At 27.9% G+C, this 16958-nt stretch overlaps 1 protein-coding gene and 1 long non-coding RNA gene across 2 annotated transcripts; both read right to left on the bottom strand.

The window, feature by feature from the left end:
- Nucleotides 1-102: 102 nt before the first annotated feature.
- Nucleotides 103-810, bottom strand: LOC113785512 (uncharacterized). Its single transcript, XR_012162080.1, has 3 exons — nucleotides 731-810; nucleotides 514-597; nucleotides 103-189 (listed from the first exon to the last, which is right to left on the bottom strand). It is a non-coding gene; the product is annotated as an uncharacterized lncRNA (long non-coding RNA).
- A 5569-nt stretch (nucleotides 811-6379) lies between these two features.
- On the bottom strand, nucleotides 6380-12699 carry LOC101509571 (2-oxoglutarate dehydrogenase complex component E2-2-like). Its single transcript, NM_001364871.1, has 15 exons — nucleotides 12561-12699; nucleotides 12268-12359; nucleotides 12073-12141; nucleotides 11071-11128; nucleotides 10940-10967; nucleotides 10035-10096; nucleotides 9327-9401; nucleotides 9165-9220; nucleotides 9005-9049; nucleotides 8619-8879; nucleotides 8430-8524; nucleotides 8026-8116; nucleotides 7830-7940; nucleotides 7307-7501; nucleotides 6380-6881 (listed from the first exon to the last, which is right to left on the bottom strand). Exons 2-15 carry the CDS (start codon nucleotides 12313-12315, stop codon nucleotides 6690-6692), a joined length of 1386 nt encoding a protein of 461 aa, NP_001351800.1. The 5' UTR covers nucleotides 12316-12359; nucleotides 12561-12699; the 3' UTR covers nucleotides 6380-6689.
- Nucleotides 12700-16958: the final 4259 nt, after the last annotated feature.

The following is a 16958-nucleotide window of genomic DNA, read 5'->3' as shown; positions in this document are numbered from 1 at the left end:
CACCATCATTAAATTTAAGTAATCAAATTTCTAATGAAAATTAAAGTCATAATAAATGAATTAAAAAAAAATAGTAAAATAGGAAAATGAGAGAGAAATATACCGGACGAGTTTTTCGGCTAAAACCGGAATGAATGAAAGCCGAAGCAGCCATCGATAACACAACTCCACAACCTATCGCTCTTAATCCTATTATCATTTTAAAGATTATTAATAGAGAAAAAACAATTTCAAATTGTTCAATCAGATTCACATCGGTTTTTATGTTTTTTAAGGTACAACGTATCAAAAAGGTTTCTATATATGATAAATATCAATTTAACATAGAGATAACAAAATAATATGTGTATCTACTCGGATCAATCATATTTGGTAGGGGAAATCTATTTTGTGTATTTAAAATATTAATTGTGAAGTTTAAAAATATAATAGAAAAAAATTTGTTATATAAATTAACTACGGTAGTATTTATCAAGCAAAAAATAAATAAATAAATAAATAAATAAAATTAACCTTGGTAAGTTTCTTTTGGATAGATGATACCATCATGGTTGCTATCAAAGAAAGAAACGTGTTTTTGCAGAACACTTAAGTTATCTGCATATTGTTTGCAAATTAGTTAATAAAGTTTATCATATTTTATCAAAATAAAATACATTAAATTAATATCAACATAAGAAATTAAATTAAAAAGAATGCGTAAAAGATAAAGGTATTGACTTTCACATACCTGCATTTGTGATAGCTATTTGATAGCAAACGTAGAAAAATGAAATAAGTAGTGGGAGACTAACTTGAAATGAATTCATTGCATTCAATGTCATGTCTATGCTTAAGATTTTGACAATATATATAGAGAAGAGAAAAATAATCAATAATATTAATTATCATGGCTCTGCCTAAGGCAGGTTATAATTTATTTTTTCTTTATTAGAAAGCATTAACTTGCATTGCTTTAAAAATATTTGCAGTCAAAAATACTTTAACAAGAATTTGTAATCAAAAAAACTTTAGCAACAATTTGCAGTCAAAAAACCTTTTAAAATAATTTTTTTCTTATTACTATTTTTCCTTTTCATCTATAATATGCTATAATCAAATTATAGTCAAAAAAATCTAAAAATCTAAAATCTAAAATCTAAAATCAAAAAATCTAAAATCAAATTAAATATTTGCAGTCAAAAATCTGAAATCTAAAATCTAAAATCTAAATTTCAATATTAAAATATCATATGAAATTAAGAAATTGTATATATAAAGTTATTTTATATTGACAATTAATCATAATTTACCAACACATAAACAACGACACAGCTTCCTTATTTTAATTTTTTATTTCAACAGATGCATAACTTTATTTGATGAATTTGAAAATGAAAATATGATTTTATTTGAATATTTGATTATGCATTTGATGAAAATTTGCATTATATTGAAGATGATAATTAATTTTATAGGTTTTGTTTGAAAATTTTGATGTATTTTTTGATTTTTTATATATAAAAAAAACATTGTTGACATTTTAAAACATAAAAGATCAAATTATCACTTAAAATTAAAATAAATGACTAAATTGAAAAAAATACAAATAAACAACTAAAACGTTAACTGATATTAAGTTAAAGAATCTGATATCCTATTTAGTCTATTTGTTACGTATATTCCCAAAAGTAATGTTTTACTCTTTTTTAAATTCATTAATCTTTGATATTGTTTTTTTCGGTTTTTAAACAGATTTTTTATTTGTTTCAAAGAAGATTCTTTTTCATTATTAGAAAACATTAATTTTTTTAACATTTTTAACAGAATAATGTGATAGTATTTGTTATGTATAATGCTTAAAAGTTGTGTTTTACTCTTTATTTATTTCATTCATCTTTGATATTGTTTTTTCTTTTTTGAAACAAGTTTTTTATTTGTTTCGAAGATGATTTTTTCATAATTAGAAAGCATGAACTTGCATTGCTTTAAAAAAGTTTCCAGTAAAAAATACTTTAACAAGAATTTACAGTCAAAAAAAGCATTATGTGCGCATCTTTTATAGCGTTTTTTTTAGTAAAAAAAAGTTGTTTTAAAATTAATGAATGATACAATAACACTTTTCTGACAAGCATTTTAGAAAAAATGTTATTGTAGACGTGACACCCTAAACCCCAAAATAATATATATAATAAATTATATCATATTCCTATAAAATTTGCAGCGGATAAATAAAAATCTATTTCCAAGAAAATAAAAACTTTTATTTTTAATTAGGATATCACGTTTCTCAAAAGGAAAAAGAACACTTTAAACTTATTTTCTCTATTAAAATAAGTAAAATAAGTAAAATAAAATTTAAAACCCTTATTCCCGGTATCACCTATAAGAACGAGGTTTCTCCCAAACTTGAACTTTAAAACTAATTAACATGTAATAATTGTGATTTCACAAACGCATGGTCAAGTCAGTCAAACACAAAGAACGAATGAGGTGAGTTTCAAAATCATGATAACAGTATAACACGCAAACAATTATAATAGAACCGTATCATTACACAAACATTCCATCAGGAAAATATCACCTTAAAAAGTCAAAATCACTCAAGGAAAATCAATAAATTTCATTATAACATCATATCGTCTAAGATAAATTATCACCACACACGATACATATCAATCACAACAAAACAATCACAATAAAATGCAATGATATGCATGAGCTTAGACTCTACTTCACAATGTGGTATCATTCTAACTCTGAAGTACTTGGTTAGGAGGTTTGATACTATGCCACCATCCCGGTGGACGGACAATTCAAATTGGCTCTGTCCTTATAATCCTCATCAACTCAATCCGAGACACATATACGCGACCGTCGAGGTAAACGTGTGTTGCATGGTAGCTCCCGACATTTGGAGTGCGACCTCCAAGTCACCTAGGAATTCCCCACCCGAATACCTCCAATGTCTAACAATCTTGCCTTAAGGCTCGACAGCAGACCGACACGATCAGTCTCATTCAGTTGCACTTCTCCGGAATCACTAGGCTTGTCAGACCCTACCTATATGATGACCAAATAATCTCCAGTTCACAAATTCTCAATATTTATTTTCTCCCCTCGTTGGCCTATGGTACTCCATTAAGACATTCATCTCAAACACAAATTGGAATCACAATATTCTCATCACAGTTTATACCATCACTATCATTAATTACACGTCATCACATATTATTATTACACGTCATCACATAGACTTATCACAAATTTATAACATCATTATTATTAATTATACATCATCATAATCACATAAAACTTATCAAAATGCATCCACCTTTTATTATCACATCACGTAAACATGTCTAATTAAACATAAAATTCATTTGACATCCAATATCACAACAATATCAAATATCACACATTTAACGATAATAAATCAAATATCACAATAATATCAAATGTCACACATTTAACGAAATTAAATCAAATATCACAATAATATCAAATGCCCAACGTTTAACGAAATTAAATCAAATATCACAATAATATTAAATATCACACATTTAACGAATCAATCAACACCTTATAAGTATTTCTATTCCATATTTTAATCTAACAATTTCTATTTTGCATATTAATTAATTTACCACTGAAAGGGCTACTGCCGTACATAGCGAACACCAGATGAATCGTTGGGAAATACAGTTTTCCCGTTCATCTCACAATATATTATACTCATGAATTCAAACGCTCTCTCACCCCTTATTTTATTTTGACGCTTTCACACACAAATACAATTCCACGAGAAAATAGCATTTGTTCATTGTTTATTTATCCTTCTATCGATCTAACGTGACAGTTTATGGATAAACGTGAAAAATAAATTATGAGAAGATACTTTAAAAACTAAATTCGAAATTTGGTCAAGGAAAATTACCATAAATCAGAAAACCAATCAGTGGATAATATAGCCACTTTTCACACGGTCGTTTTGGCGTTGGTTTCACTCAAATCGGACTTACGGTGAAGGAGAACGATACAAATTAACGAATTCTACAAACGGATAAATCGGGTAATTTAGAGAGAAATTAGAGTTGTTAAAAATCTGAAAAATTATGTTAAATTGACTAGTTAAATGAATGAAATAACATACTCAAATTTGAGCGAAAATGAAGAAAGTTATCTAGAACAATTATCGATCATCGGTGTCAAACAATAGGTTCTTGTTGTGTTTCCTTTTGGTTTTACAGTTGCCCTTCCAACTCCTTTTCCTTTTTTATTTGTTTTATTTTATTAACAATTAGGATTCACACATGAGTCAAACCCATTGGTCCCTTTATTTATGTTTTGGTTTTACTATTATTATTTTTATTTTGCTAAAACAAAATTAATAATTATTTAATCTCATTTTTAATATTCTTCCAAACACAGTTTTCGAAACATTACTAATATTTTATAAATTATAATAATAAAAATAATCAATATAAAAAAAATATTACTAGTAATTGAAACTCTCACATTCAAGATAATCTCTACAATTATAATATATTTCTCAAAATACTCACATTATAATAATACCAGCATATTAGAAAATAGTCAAAATTATAAAATAAATATAACATTAATACTTTATATTAATTACTAGATCATAATAAATATATATAAAATCACAATATCATAACAAGTATATAAAAATAAACGAAATCAAACACAATATCAATTCTATCTCAAGATAATTATTTATAAAAAAAATAACTAAAAATAGAAAATAGTTATAAATAATTGAAATATAATTATGTGCATGCTTAATATCATTGAAACTAATACACTAATTTTGTAGGAGTATATACACGTAAAATCTTCTAAGATCTCATTCATTAAAATATTACACTAAAATACTATTTAGAAAAATATATAAAATATAATACTTGTTATTTAGATTGCTCATGTAGTTCAATATGTATAAAAGTAGCACATAATCTAAAGCACCCATATAACAAAAACTAATCACAAAATTTATTAACATGTATTCTAAAATAATTTTAAAACCAAATTAATTATTTAAAATCATATTCATTAATAAAATAGTTTATTATAAAATTTAGGGTGTTACAGTAGGTCATATAGGTCATAATGTTTACAGCGCTTAGGGTCAACTAGCGGTCTCACATAATGTTTACATTGTTTTTTTACCGTGCTTGTATACAAGCGTTGTAAATTATAGCACTTTCACGTTATGTTTACAACGCTGTTATAACGTTTTGTATATAATATTCCAAAAATTTGACCACCATTTCCACTAACAAGTGCATCAAACAAAATTCTTATGCATGAAACATAAAAAAAGTCTAAATACTATGAAATTAAGATAGTGAGTCTGTTTGTGTAAGATTTTTTAAGAAATAATCTTTATAGTATTTGATGTTTTTATTATGATATTTCTAAAAAAAATATAAAAAAAAGTTTTAAATAAAAAATTTGTTAAAGAGTTTATCTTAAAATATTATTTGAAATATTTGTTCTATTTGTTACAACTATTTTGAATAGTGAAATGTCAAAAAATGATGAAATGAAAAGCTATTTTAAAAAACTTTTTACAAAAATTATTTTTAAAAATATATTTTTAAAAATGTATAACTTTTATTATTGTAAAATCTTTAATAGTAAAAATCTAAATTATTGAATATTAAATTTTTTTTAATCGATATCAAATGAGTCTAAAACAACTTTTATTTTTAAGTAAATTTTCATTAAAAAAAACATTTAGGTGTATTTTTTTAAGTGTTTTTATATGGTTAAAACACATCTTTTGAAATTTTAACAAACTTTGAGAAAATTATAAATTTAATAGAATCATATTTGATTAAGTTAAAAACCATACAAAAATACCTAAAAAATGCACATAAATTTTATCCTATAAGAAAAAAACCCTGCAGCATTGATTGATAGATCTTTGCTAAATCTTGACTAAGAGCATAAAATTTCGATGCAAGAACTCGTAAATTTGTTCTCTTTGATCGCTTAGTTCTTATTTTCTTTATCGGACGAAATTTTGTATTATTAGATCATAGAACTTATGTTGCCAAATACAACAATGCTTTAACCAGATATTTTTAAATGACAATTATTATAAGGAAAAACAGAATAACAGTAATTACCAAGCTTTAATTTCATGCATTAAGTACTAATTTTCGACTTTTATTTTAAATAAGCTTTTAATATCAAAATAAATCAAATCTAATTAGCTATATAACCTCCGAAACTAGAATCAGAATCATACAATTTAGGGAACTTATAAGTCTGCTTGAGACAATTTTCATTTACAAAAAATATTGTAGCGGAGATTAGCATGAATTAAATTAAATCGCATTATTTGATAAATAAAAATTAAATCACATTATTTAATATAAAAAATTAAGTCGCATTATTACTTGAGGGAGAATACCGTAATATGCTTCATAGTCGTTTCATACAACTTACGAGTTTCATTATGAGACAAAAACTATCACCCTCTCGTTTGAGAGGGATGGGTGAAAAGAAACAAACCTTCTGAGTTTATGTCGGATAAATTATGATCTGAACCTAAAGAAGTTGCTCAATAAAATATCGTAAATCACGCCGCAATATTCAAGACCCGAAACAAAAGGGTAACCATTTATGGTATCAGAATTCTAAGAAATATAATTTACTCGCATAGTTTGAGATTCTGTTTATATGTCGAGCAAGAGCCTGCGAGGGTCCTCCACGATATCTTTGATGCGTCGCAGAAAGAACACGGCCTCTCTTCCATCAATTATTCTGTGGTCATATGTTAGAGCAGTGTACATCATTGGCCTTGGAACAACATTTCCTCCAACAACCATTGGACGGCTGACTATGGAATGCATACCCAAGATTGCCGACTGCCAAAAACAACAGCTGCATGAGATTTCTTTCCAAAAATATTTACGCAAAATTGCTAATAAATATTTAGTATCATTAAAAAGAAAAGGAAAGCAATGCACTAATCAAAATCTTACCACTTGCAAGTATTGCTACTTGCAAGTAAAAGACCAGAACATTTGGTTAGGTATTTTGAATTATATACTGATTGCAGTGTGAAAACAAAATTCATTTTGACTAGTTACTAGAGACATGCTTTGTCAAAAAAAAAATGTTACTAGAGATATGATATGGTTTGATCGTGTGACACACAACACAAAAATGCATGAAATCACTGATTGTTCAATCCTATATATACAAAAATGCCATTTACCATATATACAATAATGTTCTATAAAATAAAAGAAAAACCATAATAAGTGTCGTCTTAGCAGAAGTTGCAAACCTGAGGAGGGTTGATAATAGGGGTACTCAAAAGACTTCCATAAACACCGCCATTTGATATTGTAAGAGTGCCTCCAGCCATCTCATCAATTGATAAGGTTCCAGCATTAGCCTTCTTTGCGAAAGCATTGATCTGTTTTTCTATATCCGCAAAGTTCATTGTATCCGCATTGCGGATGACTGGCACAACAAGTCCCTGGGAAGACAACTTTGAATTAATAACATTAAAAGTAGTGAATACTTAACTGGCTCCCTTTAACCCAACCATTCAAATTTTGAAGATCAGCCATAACAACATCAATTGACATAGGTCAGCCATAACATTAAAAGTAGTGAATACTTAACTGGCTCCCTTTAACCCAACCATTCAAATTTTGAAGATCAGCCATAACAACATCAATTGACATAGGTCAATAACATGGTTAGGTTTCACAAAAGTATAATAAATCCAGCCCCAAGGATTTCTCCGCATAATAAAAGATAGTAAAAGTAAATGAGTAAAGGTTAAGGTGACTGATAAAAACCTTCGGAGTTCCGACAGCTATGCTGATATCTATATAATCTCTGTATATAATATCATCCCCATCAATGACTGCATTAATAATTGGTTGATTTTGAAGTGCATTGACAGCAGCCTAACATAGTGAGAAAGGAAAAAAAAATTAAAAAAATATAGAAAGAAAACTCATTAATCAATACTTCCATAATTTGAAAGCATACTTTGATAAACCCGGACATAAGTCCCAATTTGACTCCATGCTTCTCAACAAAAGCATCCTTATAATCAGCACGGAGCTTCATCAAATTAGTCCTGTTATAAATAGCAGAGCAATCAGGAAGAGAATGACCATGGTAGTTCAATAGATACAGCCATGTCAACAAATATAGCAACAATAAATAATAATAAACAAATGGAGTCACCATTGGTTTAGCACAGACACAATGGCTTGAAAAATTCATTAAATTTAGACTACTGTGTACCACAAGGACCATGCCCACAGTTTCCAATATTCTTATTCAAAGTGAGCATCACCAAATAATGCATAATAGGGAATATTTACACATTTGAAGATTGAGGCAATATTCAAAGCTTCTGCTACAATTTGACAATCAATGAAACTTACATATCAACTTCATTGAAGGTTGTCAGCATAGCAAATGTGTTTTGTGAATCCTTCAACCGTGTAGCAACCCGTTTCCGAAGCCTTGTCATAGGAACCTTGATAATGAAGGAATACATTAAAATAAAAAATTAAAAAATTGTTAAACATAATTCAGGTAGCTAAGACAATTAGAAAATCACAATGACTCACTCGTCTTTCTCTTTCCTTAGGAGGAAGCTGTGGCTCACTTGGAGAGCTTTGTGGAGCAGGTGCTTTTGGCTTCTCTGTCTTAGTTGTTTCAACTTTAGGAGCTTTCTTCTCCTCGGGTTCACTAACATTTTGGGTTGGCTTAGGAGCAGGTTTCTCAGGTGCAGTCTCAGATGGCGCAACATGAGTTGTAGCATCAGCAGACCTTGAAATGATTGCTATCTTGTGACCTGGCTCAACTGTATCCCCTTCATTGGCTAGAAGCTACAGATCATTAAATAGATCACATGAACAAAATTTAATTAAAGAAAAGAGAGTAAAAAAAAAATAGAATTCATGGGGTGGCTGGCTTGTGGGAGTAAAAATGTTCTGAACCTATTCAACAGTACCTTCACAATCACACCTGACTCGGGACTTGTAACATCAATTGTCACCTAATACAGGAATAAGGAAAACAGTGTTAACTATTTAGGAACAAAGAAAACTGTACCCACTAATAACTATCCAAATGCTTCACACAAACATTTGCATATTGTTTTAACATCAAACCTTATCTGTTTCAATTTGAGCAATTGGTTCATCAATATTAACCCTGTCACCAACCCCTGCTCCCGTACATCAAAACAAAAGATGTCACAGTCAATCACCAATAACCATTAAAAAGAACAAGTAGCTGTAAACAAAACATATACAAGGAGTTGGTTAACATACTCTTCAGGAATTTTGCGAGAGTCCCATCTTCGATGGATTCAGCCAATGGAGGGACCACAACATCAACAGAATCTCCTTTATCACAAATAAAAAATGATATTTGAGAACAGATCAGAAATCAAAAGAAAAAACGGAACAAGTCAACTGAACAACATAAATGCCAGAAAAAAAAAACTACACTTATCAAATTAGCATTCACATGACTTATTTGGTCTAATACCCAAGACTCTGGACTATAATTAATAAAATGTAACTGCGTTTTGGAACATTCTGTGTATTCCTACATATATGCGGAAGTGACATAATGCACACAGAATTCTTGTAAAAAAAAGACATAATGCACACATAACAGAGCACAACTTCATAAATGTCAATTATCAAACTCCCTCCTTCTATGCCACGCTGGACAGAAATACGATATTCTTTATATCAAACAATACATTGTAGATTCTATTACAATAAAATCAGTTATACAGTAACTAAATTTCAGAAATACACATGTGCAATACTCTATCATCATAACCATGGATTTTGTGACATAATCCTCTCTCATAAAAGCTAAAACTCTTACAATAAACTCAATGTATGTGTAGTTGTCTTTCATGAACAAAATAACCTTGAATGCCTCAATTTATATAGGTAACCTCAATGTATATATGTAACTTAAACGACAGAAAACTGACAGGAAGAGGCACGTTAATATCTCACCACTTTCCGAAGAAAATGAATGCCTCTGTGTTTGAATGGAAGCCTCTTGATAAAAAATGTCCCTGCATAGCAATTAGCAATTTTCAGATTATTAGTTAATACATCAGCAGACACAAATAAACACAGAGGCAGAGTGAACTCAGTGAAAGTATAAAGTAACGAAGTTGAACTATAATTGTTGCACCCCAAACTGCATGTGACAAGTTTATCAACAGAATTTGTTTCCTGAAGAGTATGAGTATATATGAAAGTAGATTACAGAAAATACATCTTTTGAATTTTTCCATGCTTCCTTCCAAAAAATGCCATATAACTTGTTTATCTGGGACAACCAATGCCCTTACTAAAACCATCACCACTGCTAAATATAAATGTTTGGTTATCATATGAAGCCGAATGCATGATCTGATGCTTATGTGCATAAGCCTAAATTACCAACATACAAGAAAAAATGTAAAAATGGCAACTAACAACATGGAAGTCATAGAAATTGTGCTAGCATTTGATTATTAACAATGAAAATTTAGAGTCTGCTAACTTTTGAGAACAATTTCATTATTTCATTTTCTGACAATGAATGTTATTACCATTGCTTTCATTTTCATACCCTGAATAGCCTATTTGGTTAGGAAACAAGAAATGTTTACATATTGTTTTATTTCCGTTCTCAAACTTCATTTAAACCGTATGTATGCTGCTGAAGTCTCCAAAATTCAAACCTGTTTATAGCTTTAGAAGGTATGGAGAGCCTTATATTATTTTTCCTAACCTCCACCATTTGAATATTACTATAACTAAATATTCCTATAACTGGCTCATTTTACCAGTTCTGACGTCTGAGCCGACATAAATTAAATATCCTAAAGCAATATTTAAAGCTTATGACCAGTAAAGGAACAACTAACCTTATAGGTTTTGAATTAATCCAGCGTCCTGTAACAGAAAAAGGATGGTGACATTAATTGCACAATTACATTATCATTTAAATTTGTACCAGCTAATATATTTTTAAAACAAAAAAAAAACACAAAATTACCAGGTGTTGTGTGACAGAAATTCCGGATATTGCCACATCCTCCTGAGCTAAATGCAACCTGTTGAACATAAAAAATATAATTGAAAGGATATGACTACTAAGTTAAACATGTAAAACAATAAAAGCAATCAAAAGATAAAACACATTAGCAGGTAAGCTGTAAATCTAACCATTCCAATAAATATAATGTTTTTAGAGAAAAGAAGAATTCAATACAGAGAAGACAAGAGGCACCCTCTAAACAGAATTTGCAGTACTCTAAGCAGTTCTGATGAGCAAGTGTAAGCAGTTCATATAAGAAGACTTACATCAATTAGCAAATACATGATTTACAAACTTCAATTAAGTAAAAAGGGAAATCCTTACCACATCACATTGAAATTGAACAATCAAATTTTGAACAGAAGAGAATTCAAACAACACCGAAGAGAACCAGTCACAAACAGAATCAACTTTGACTAATTTCTTTTCAAACCAGTTGAAAAATCCAGAATCGACATACGTAGAAAATAAGTTAGAAATGAAAAGTATTATTTAAGCTTATTTGGATTAGCTTATTAAGCTTACACACTGGCATAAGCACTTGCCAGACTATTTGGGAACAGTTTTTAACATGTCCATAAGTTGTTTTAAACTTCTTTTCATAAGCTTTTCAAAATAGTTTATAAAAGCAACCAATAACTTATATAAAAACAGTTAGACTTTATTACATAAATAGCTTAGACATAGACACTTATATGATAATCGCTTAATAGAGTTGTTTATGCAAATTGCAAACAGGGTCTAAATGAAAACGAGACAGGAGTCTTCCAAGGCTTAAATTTACAATTCTTTTGTATCAAATACAATCACAACAGTTACGCAAAATTAGGGAATTGCAAAATTTCACTAACCTATAAACTAAACACACGTCCCAAAAATAATACTAGGGTAATCATATGCATCTTAGACAAAGAAACAAAAAAAATACTAACATTAAAACAGTTGGGTGCAGAAATATACCTCTTTTTCCACAACGGAAGAAACTCTAGCAGTGCCAGACCGGATTTTCAGCCCTGACTGACCAAGCAACTGAAGTATATACAACAAAGGTATCAAGCTTCAGTTAAACTTTACAACTTCACAAACCATAGATTAATAAATAAACATTCAAAATAGAAATATCATCGTAAAAAAATAGTGAGAATAAATTCTCACCGAAGATGTGCCTCCAGAAGCAACCCTTCGCCTTACAACACCAAACATGATTACTTACGCTCTTCTTCTTATTCTTCTTTCAAAATTCAAACCTAATTTAACATAATAACAATTTCATCACCAACATTATAAATCTAATAATCGATCGATTTCGTTTCAGAACAACAGCAATAATAATAATAATAACAAAAAAAGTAAAATAAAAAAATACAAGTGTGCGGAATTAAAATTCATATGATTGAAACAAAAATAGGAGAAAAATAAATAATAGAGATGAAATTTGAGTGGTTCACCTGAGTGTGGAAACGTAGATCGAAAAATAGGGTTGAATAAGGCAGAGGAGGAGATCGCCGACGATGAGAGAATAATAATTTTTCACTTTCTTCTTTATGTAATGAGATATTGATGATTTATTTGTTTAAAATTTTCCTTTTATTTCGCTATTAATGTCTTTGTATATATTATCTCAAAGTCAAATATCGCGATTCGCGTGTTTTATTAATTTTTTAATTTCTGTCCAAAAATATTTTTCTTTTAGAGTTAAATACATATTTTGTTTTAGGAAAGATTCAAATATTTCTTTTTAAAATATATTTTTTTTCTTATAAGACTAATAAAAGATTGTTTTAGTAAGAAAACAAACTTATTCGTGTATTTGGATGAGTTATGTAGCAGGTCATGTTAAGCGGGTTACTGTACGAAGATAGATAATATAAAAATAGTTGAATTAGTTGATTTTTGAATGACAATATAAATATTAACTAAATAATAATATACAATTTATTCCATTTATTTTAAAAATGTTCTAGAAACATTTTTGTCCTTTCAAATATATAATTTTTTCGGTCGAGAAACTTCTTTTTATGAAAAAAAAAACTTTTTCTAAAATAAAATTATTTTCAAAATAACAAAAAATTATATTTTTTATATGAATATAAAAAATTATTAATAAAAATTATTTTTCTCTAAAAAATACAGTTTTTTTAATATCATGAATATCACTGTTTTAGAAATTACTAATTTTTTAAATAATAAAAAACTGATTTTGTAAATATTGTCAAATACAATTTTTTAAAATAAAACACAATTTTTTCTATCAAAAGAAAATATATTTTTATAAAATAATAATAAATAGGTACAATTGTTTATGCGGACCTTTAACTTAATTTCAGATAACATTTGAGTCAATTATATTTTTTTCTTTTGATTTGATCTTTTATTTAATTTTATTACAAAAATATAAAAAATGAAACTATGAGTTTATTTAAATATTTAAGTTATAAATTTGATGAAATTTGTATTATATTGAAGATGATAATTAATTTTATGAATTATTTGAAAATTTTGATAAATTATTGTAAAAAAATAATAATATTTTAAAACATAAAAGATCAAATTGTTTACTTAAAATTAAATAAAAGACTAAATCGAAAGAAAATAAAAATAAATTAGTGAAGTGTTATCTAAAATAAGTTAAAAGATTGCATAAACAATTACATTTAATAAATATTATAATTAATTTATTATAATGCTCAAAAAACAGTAATTAGATGGATTGAATGGATACCCATCAACTTTTTCTAAAGAAATGGATAACCATGGAATGGATTTTATTTTTAGTGGATGGATTGGATTGAATTTTTTCTAAGAATTTTTTTTGTGAATTGTAAATAGATTGATTAATTAATATTTTGATCCATTTATTATCATTTACATTACTCTCTAAAGTTGACGGTAGACACAAATGTTACTCAAAATAATTTTGAAATTTACCTACCATTAAGTGACAATTGATTTTGTGAGTCATTAGAAATCAATACTTTTTTAGTGATAATTGGAATATTATGACAAAATGTGTAAATATTATTTCATTGTTCCATTTTGTTTTTTCTTCTATTGTATTATTATTTTTCCACCCCTCCATTAATTTTATGGATGTTTTACTTTATTTTATAAATATATAAAGATAAATATTAACAAATATTTTAAAGTCGCTCGTCAAGAAATCAAATATATAAATTTTTAAACAAAAACATTTTTAAAAGAGTATTTTAAACTTTTTTAAATAAAAAGTTTATTCTTTGATATTAACGGACATGCATTGTCAATTGTCATTCAATAAGAGTTATTTATTTTATTTTGATTAAAATATTATAAAATATTGTGATATAATAAAATACATAAATTTTATTAAACACCATCTTGATAATATATATCACATTTTTAGTTAGGCTGTTTAAAAAATGCTAGTATTAGCCACAAAACTTATTTTTACATATGTCGACTTGGTTGAACATTAAGCATCAATAAGTTACAAAATAACATTAAGGTTTAACTGTAATTTTAGTCTTCTGTTTTTTGTTGAGATAAAATCTCTCTTAAATGATTTTAATAATAACAATTTTTTTTTAAAGATTATGATTGTGTTTAATGACTAATATGTGCTTTTGAGTGAATTTATATTAGAAAACAGGTTACTCATCATTAAGATAAAAAGGAGAAAAATGACTGGAGGATAGACATACAAAAGAATTAACCCTTAAAAGGATGAACCTTCAAAGTTGTAAAATATCCATCATTACTGAAACAATGATTTTTAGTCATAAAAAGAAGATAAATCAGGGTTAAAGAATGAATGAAAAAATCAATTTAAATGAAGAGGTCAGAAGCTATATTTTACATGTACGAGGATAGATTATAAGAGGATAGATCTATAATCCACATCATTCTCTGATGTTGAAAATGATCCAACACATCAACATACAAAAAGACAATAGCTAACAAGACAAAAACATAGTCTTACATGTCTTGAATAATGAAAAATGAAAAAGACAGCTCATGTCCAAGTTTCTAAGAGGTTTAAACCTCCTGGACGAGAATGGACTAAATCAGTCCAATGATAGCAGGATGACAATTTTGTAATTATGATGAATGACCTTGGACTTTTTGATTAAAGTGCCAAACGGTCATAAAGTGTTTGACACATGAAAATAGCATCACAAGATCTCTACAAAAGGCAATACACAACAACATTGCATAAAAAGATCAAAATTCTAAAAGCTATCAAGAGAAATTTACATCATCTCTTTATACTTTCCATAATCTTACACTAGATCTTTTAAATATTTTTTTAGAAAGTGTTTAGGAAAGAGAAATATCATACTCATATCACTTTGTAATTTCCACGTGAGTTACACTTGGAAATAGTTGAAACTTGTAACAAACAAGGTTGTAAGCTTGGTGAGGTTAAAGAATACACAAAGTGTAACCAACTTCTATGAGATGTTAATCAGTTTGATCATTAGTATAAACTCACAAGTGTGTGAGGACTGGACGTAGCCTTCATTAGGTGAACCAGTATAAAAATTGTGTGCCTTCCTCTATAATTTCTCTTTCATTTATTCCACTCAAATTTAAAGACTTAAATTTCTATCATCTCATTTTCATCCTCTCAGAGAGGATAATGATTCAAAACACGTGAGAAAATTTTTAAACAACAATATCCCTATTCAACCCCCTATTTAGTGATATTTTAGCTACGTCATTTTTATCAATTAGCGAAATCAGTCTTTTTATTTTAAAATTTAACAATGTTGGTCCTTATTCTGATTTTTTTAATTAATAAATAATCATGTGACGTGTTTTAAATAACGTGACATTTAATATGATGATGCAAAATGATTAACATTCATGAAACGACAATAAAACTCTATAAAAATTTAACATTCAACTTCATAAATTTTTTATTTTTATAATTTAATTAATATATGAATAATTAATAAATTTAGATGGTTCTATATCATTAAATTGTATGTCACGTTATTTAAAATATGTCAAATTATCTTCTTTTTTTTAGTTCAAAAATATAAAAAAATTATCAAAACTATTGATTTTTGAAATAGAGAGACTAACTATATAAATTAGTAAAAATAAAGGAATCAAATCTGTAATTAAATTTTATATTAATTAAACACAACATAATCACCATTTTGTTTCTCAAAACCCACTATGTTAAAACTATGGAAGTAGATATACATGTACTCTACATTCTATGGCTTCACGCAGTTAAATCCTCCTGCACCATGTTCTCTGATTGACTATGTTCTCCGACTCAATCGTGGACATAGGTGTGCCACCACCCCTCGTGGTGACTCCATCTGTTAAGAATTATAGTTGAATCTAAGAAATAGATAAATAATTAAAAAGATAAATAAAATTTGAAATGATTATATGATGAAATATTTTTACAATTAAAATATGATGCACTTTTATATAGTACTATTAATGTAACTAACCTAATAACTTTCAACCAATCATAACTAATTTTAACAGCCTCTAATACCAACCACGATCGCAACCATCACATTTATCACCATCTAAAACACGATAACAATTGCCGATATGGCAATTGCCTCCACGGTGGACCATTTAATGCAATTTCGAGGAATGGTGAGAGTGACTAAATGACTATGAGAAAACAAAGACAATTTGAATCAATGGTGAGAGTGACTAACTAATTATGAGAAAACAAAGACGATTTGAATCAATGGTGAGAGTGACTAACTGACTATGAGAAAACAAAGACAATTTGAATCAAACGAGGAATCTTTTCCAAAAAAAAAAAAAAAGGAGGAAACCATATTTCTGCAATCATTTTGTACCTTTGACATTTACTTTGCTTTCTACTATTT

Source organism: Cicer arietinum, chromosome 2, assembly GCF_000331145.2.
Source record: "Cicer arietinum cultivar CDC Frontier isolate Library 1 chromosome 2, Cicar.CDCFrontier_v2.0, whole genome shotgun sequence".
Lineage (NCBI taxonomy): Eukaryota > Viridiplantae > Streptophyta > Magnoliopsida > Fabales > Fabaceae > Cicer > Cicer arietinum.
This window is presented reverse-complemented; position numbering and strand designations above follow the sequence as displayed.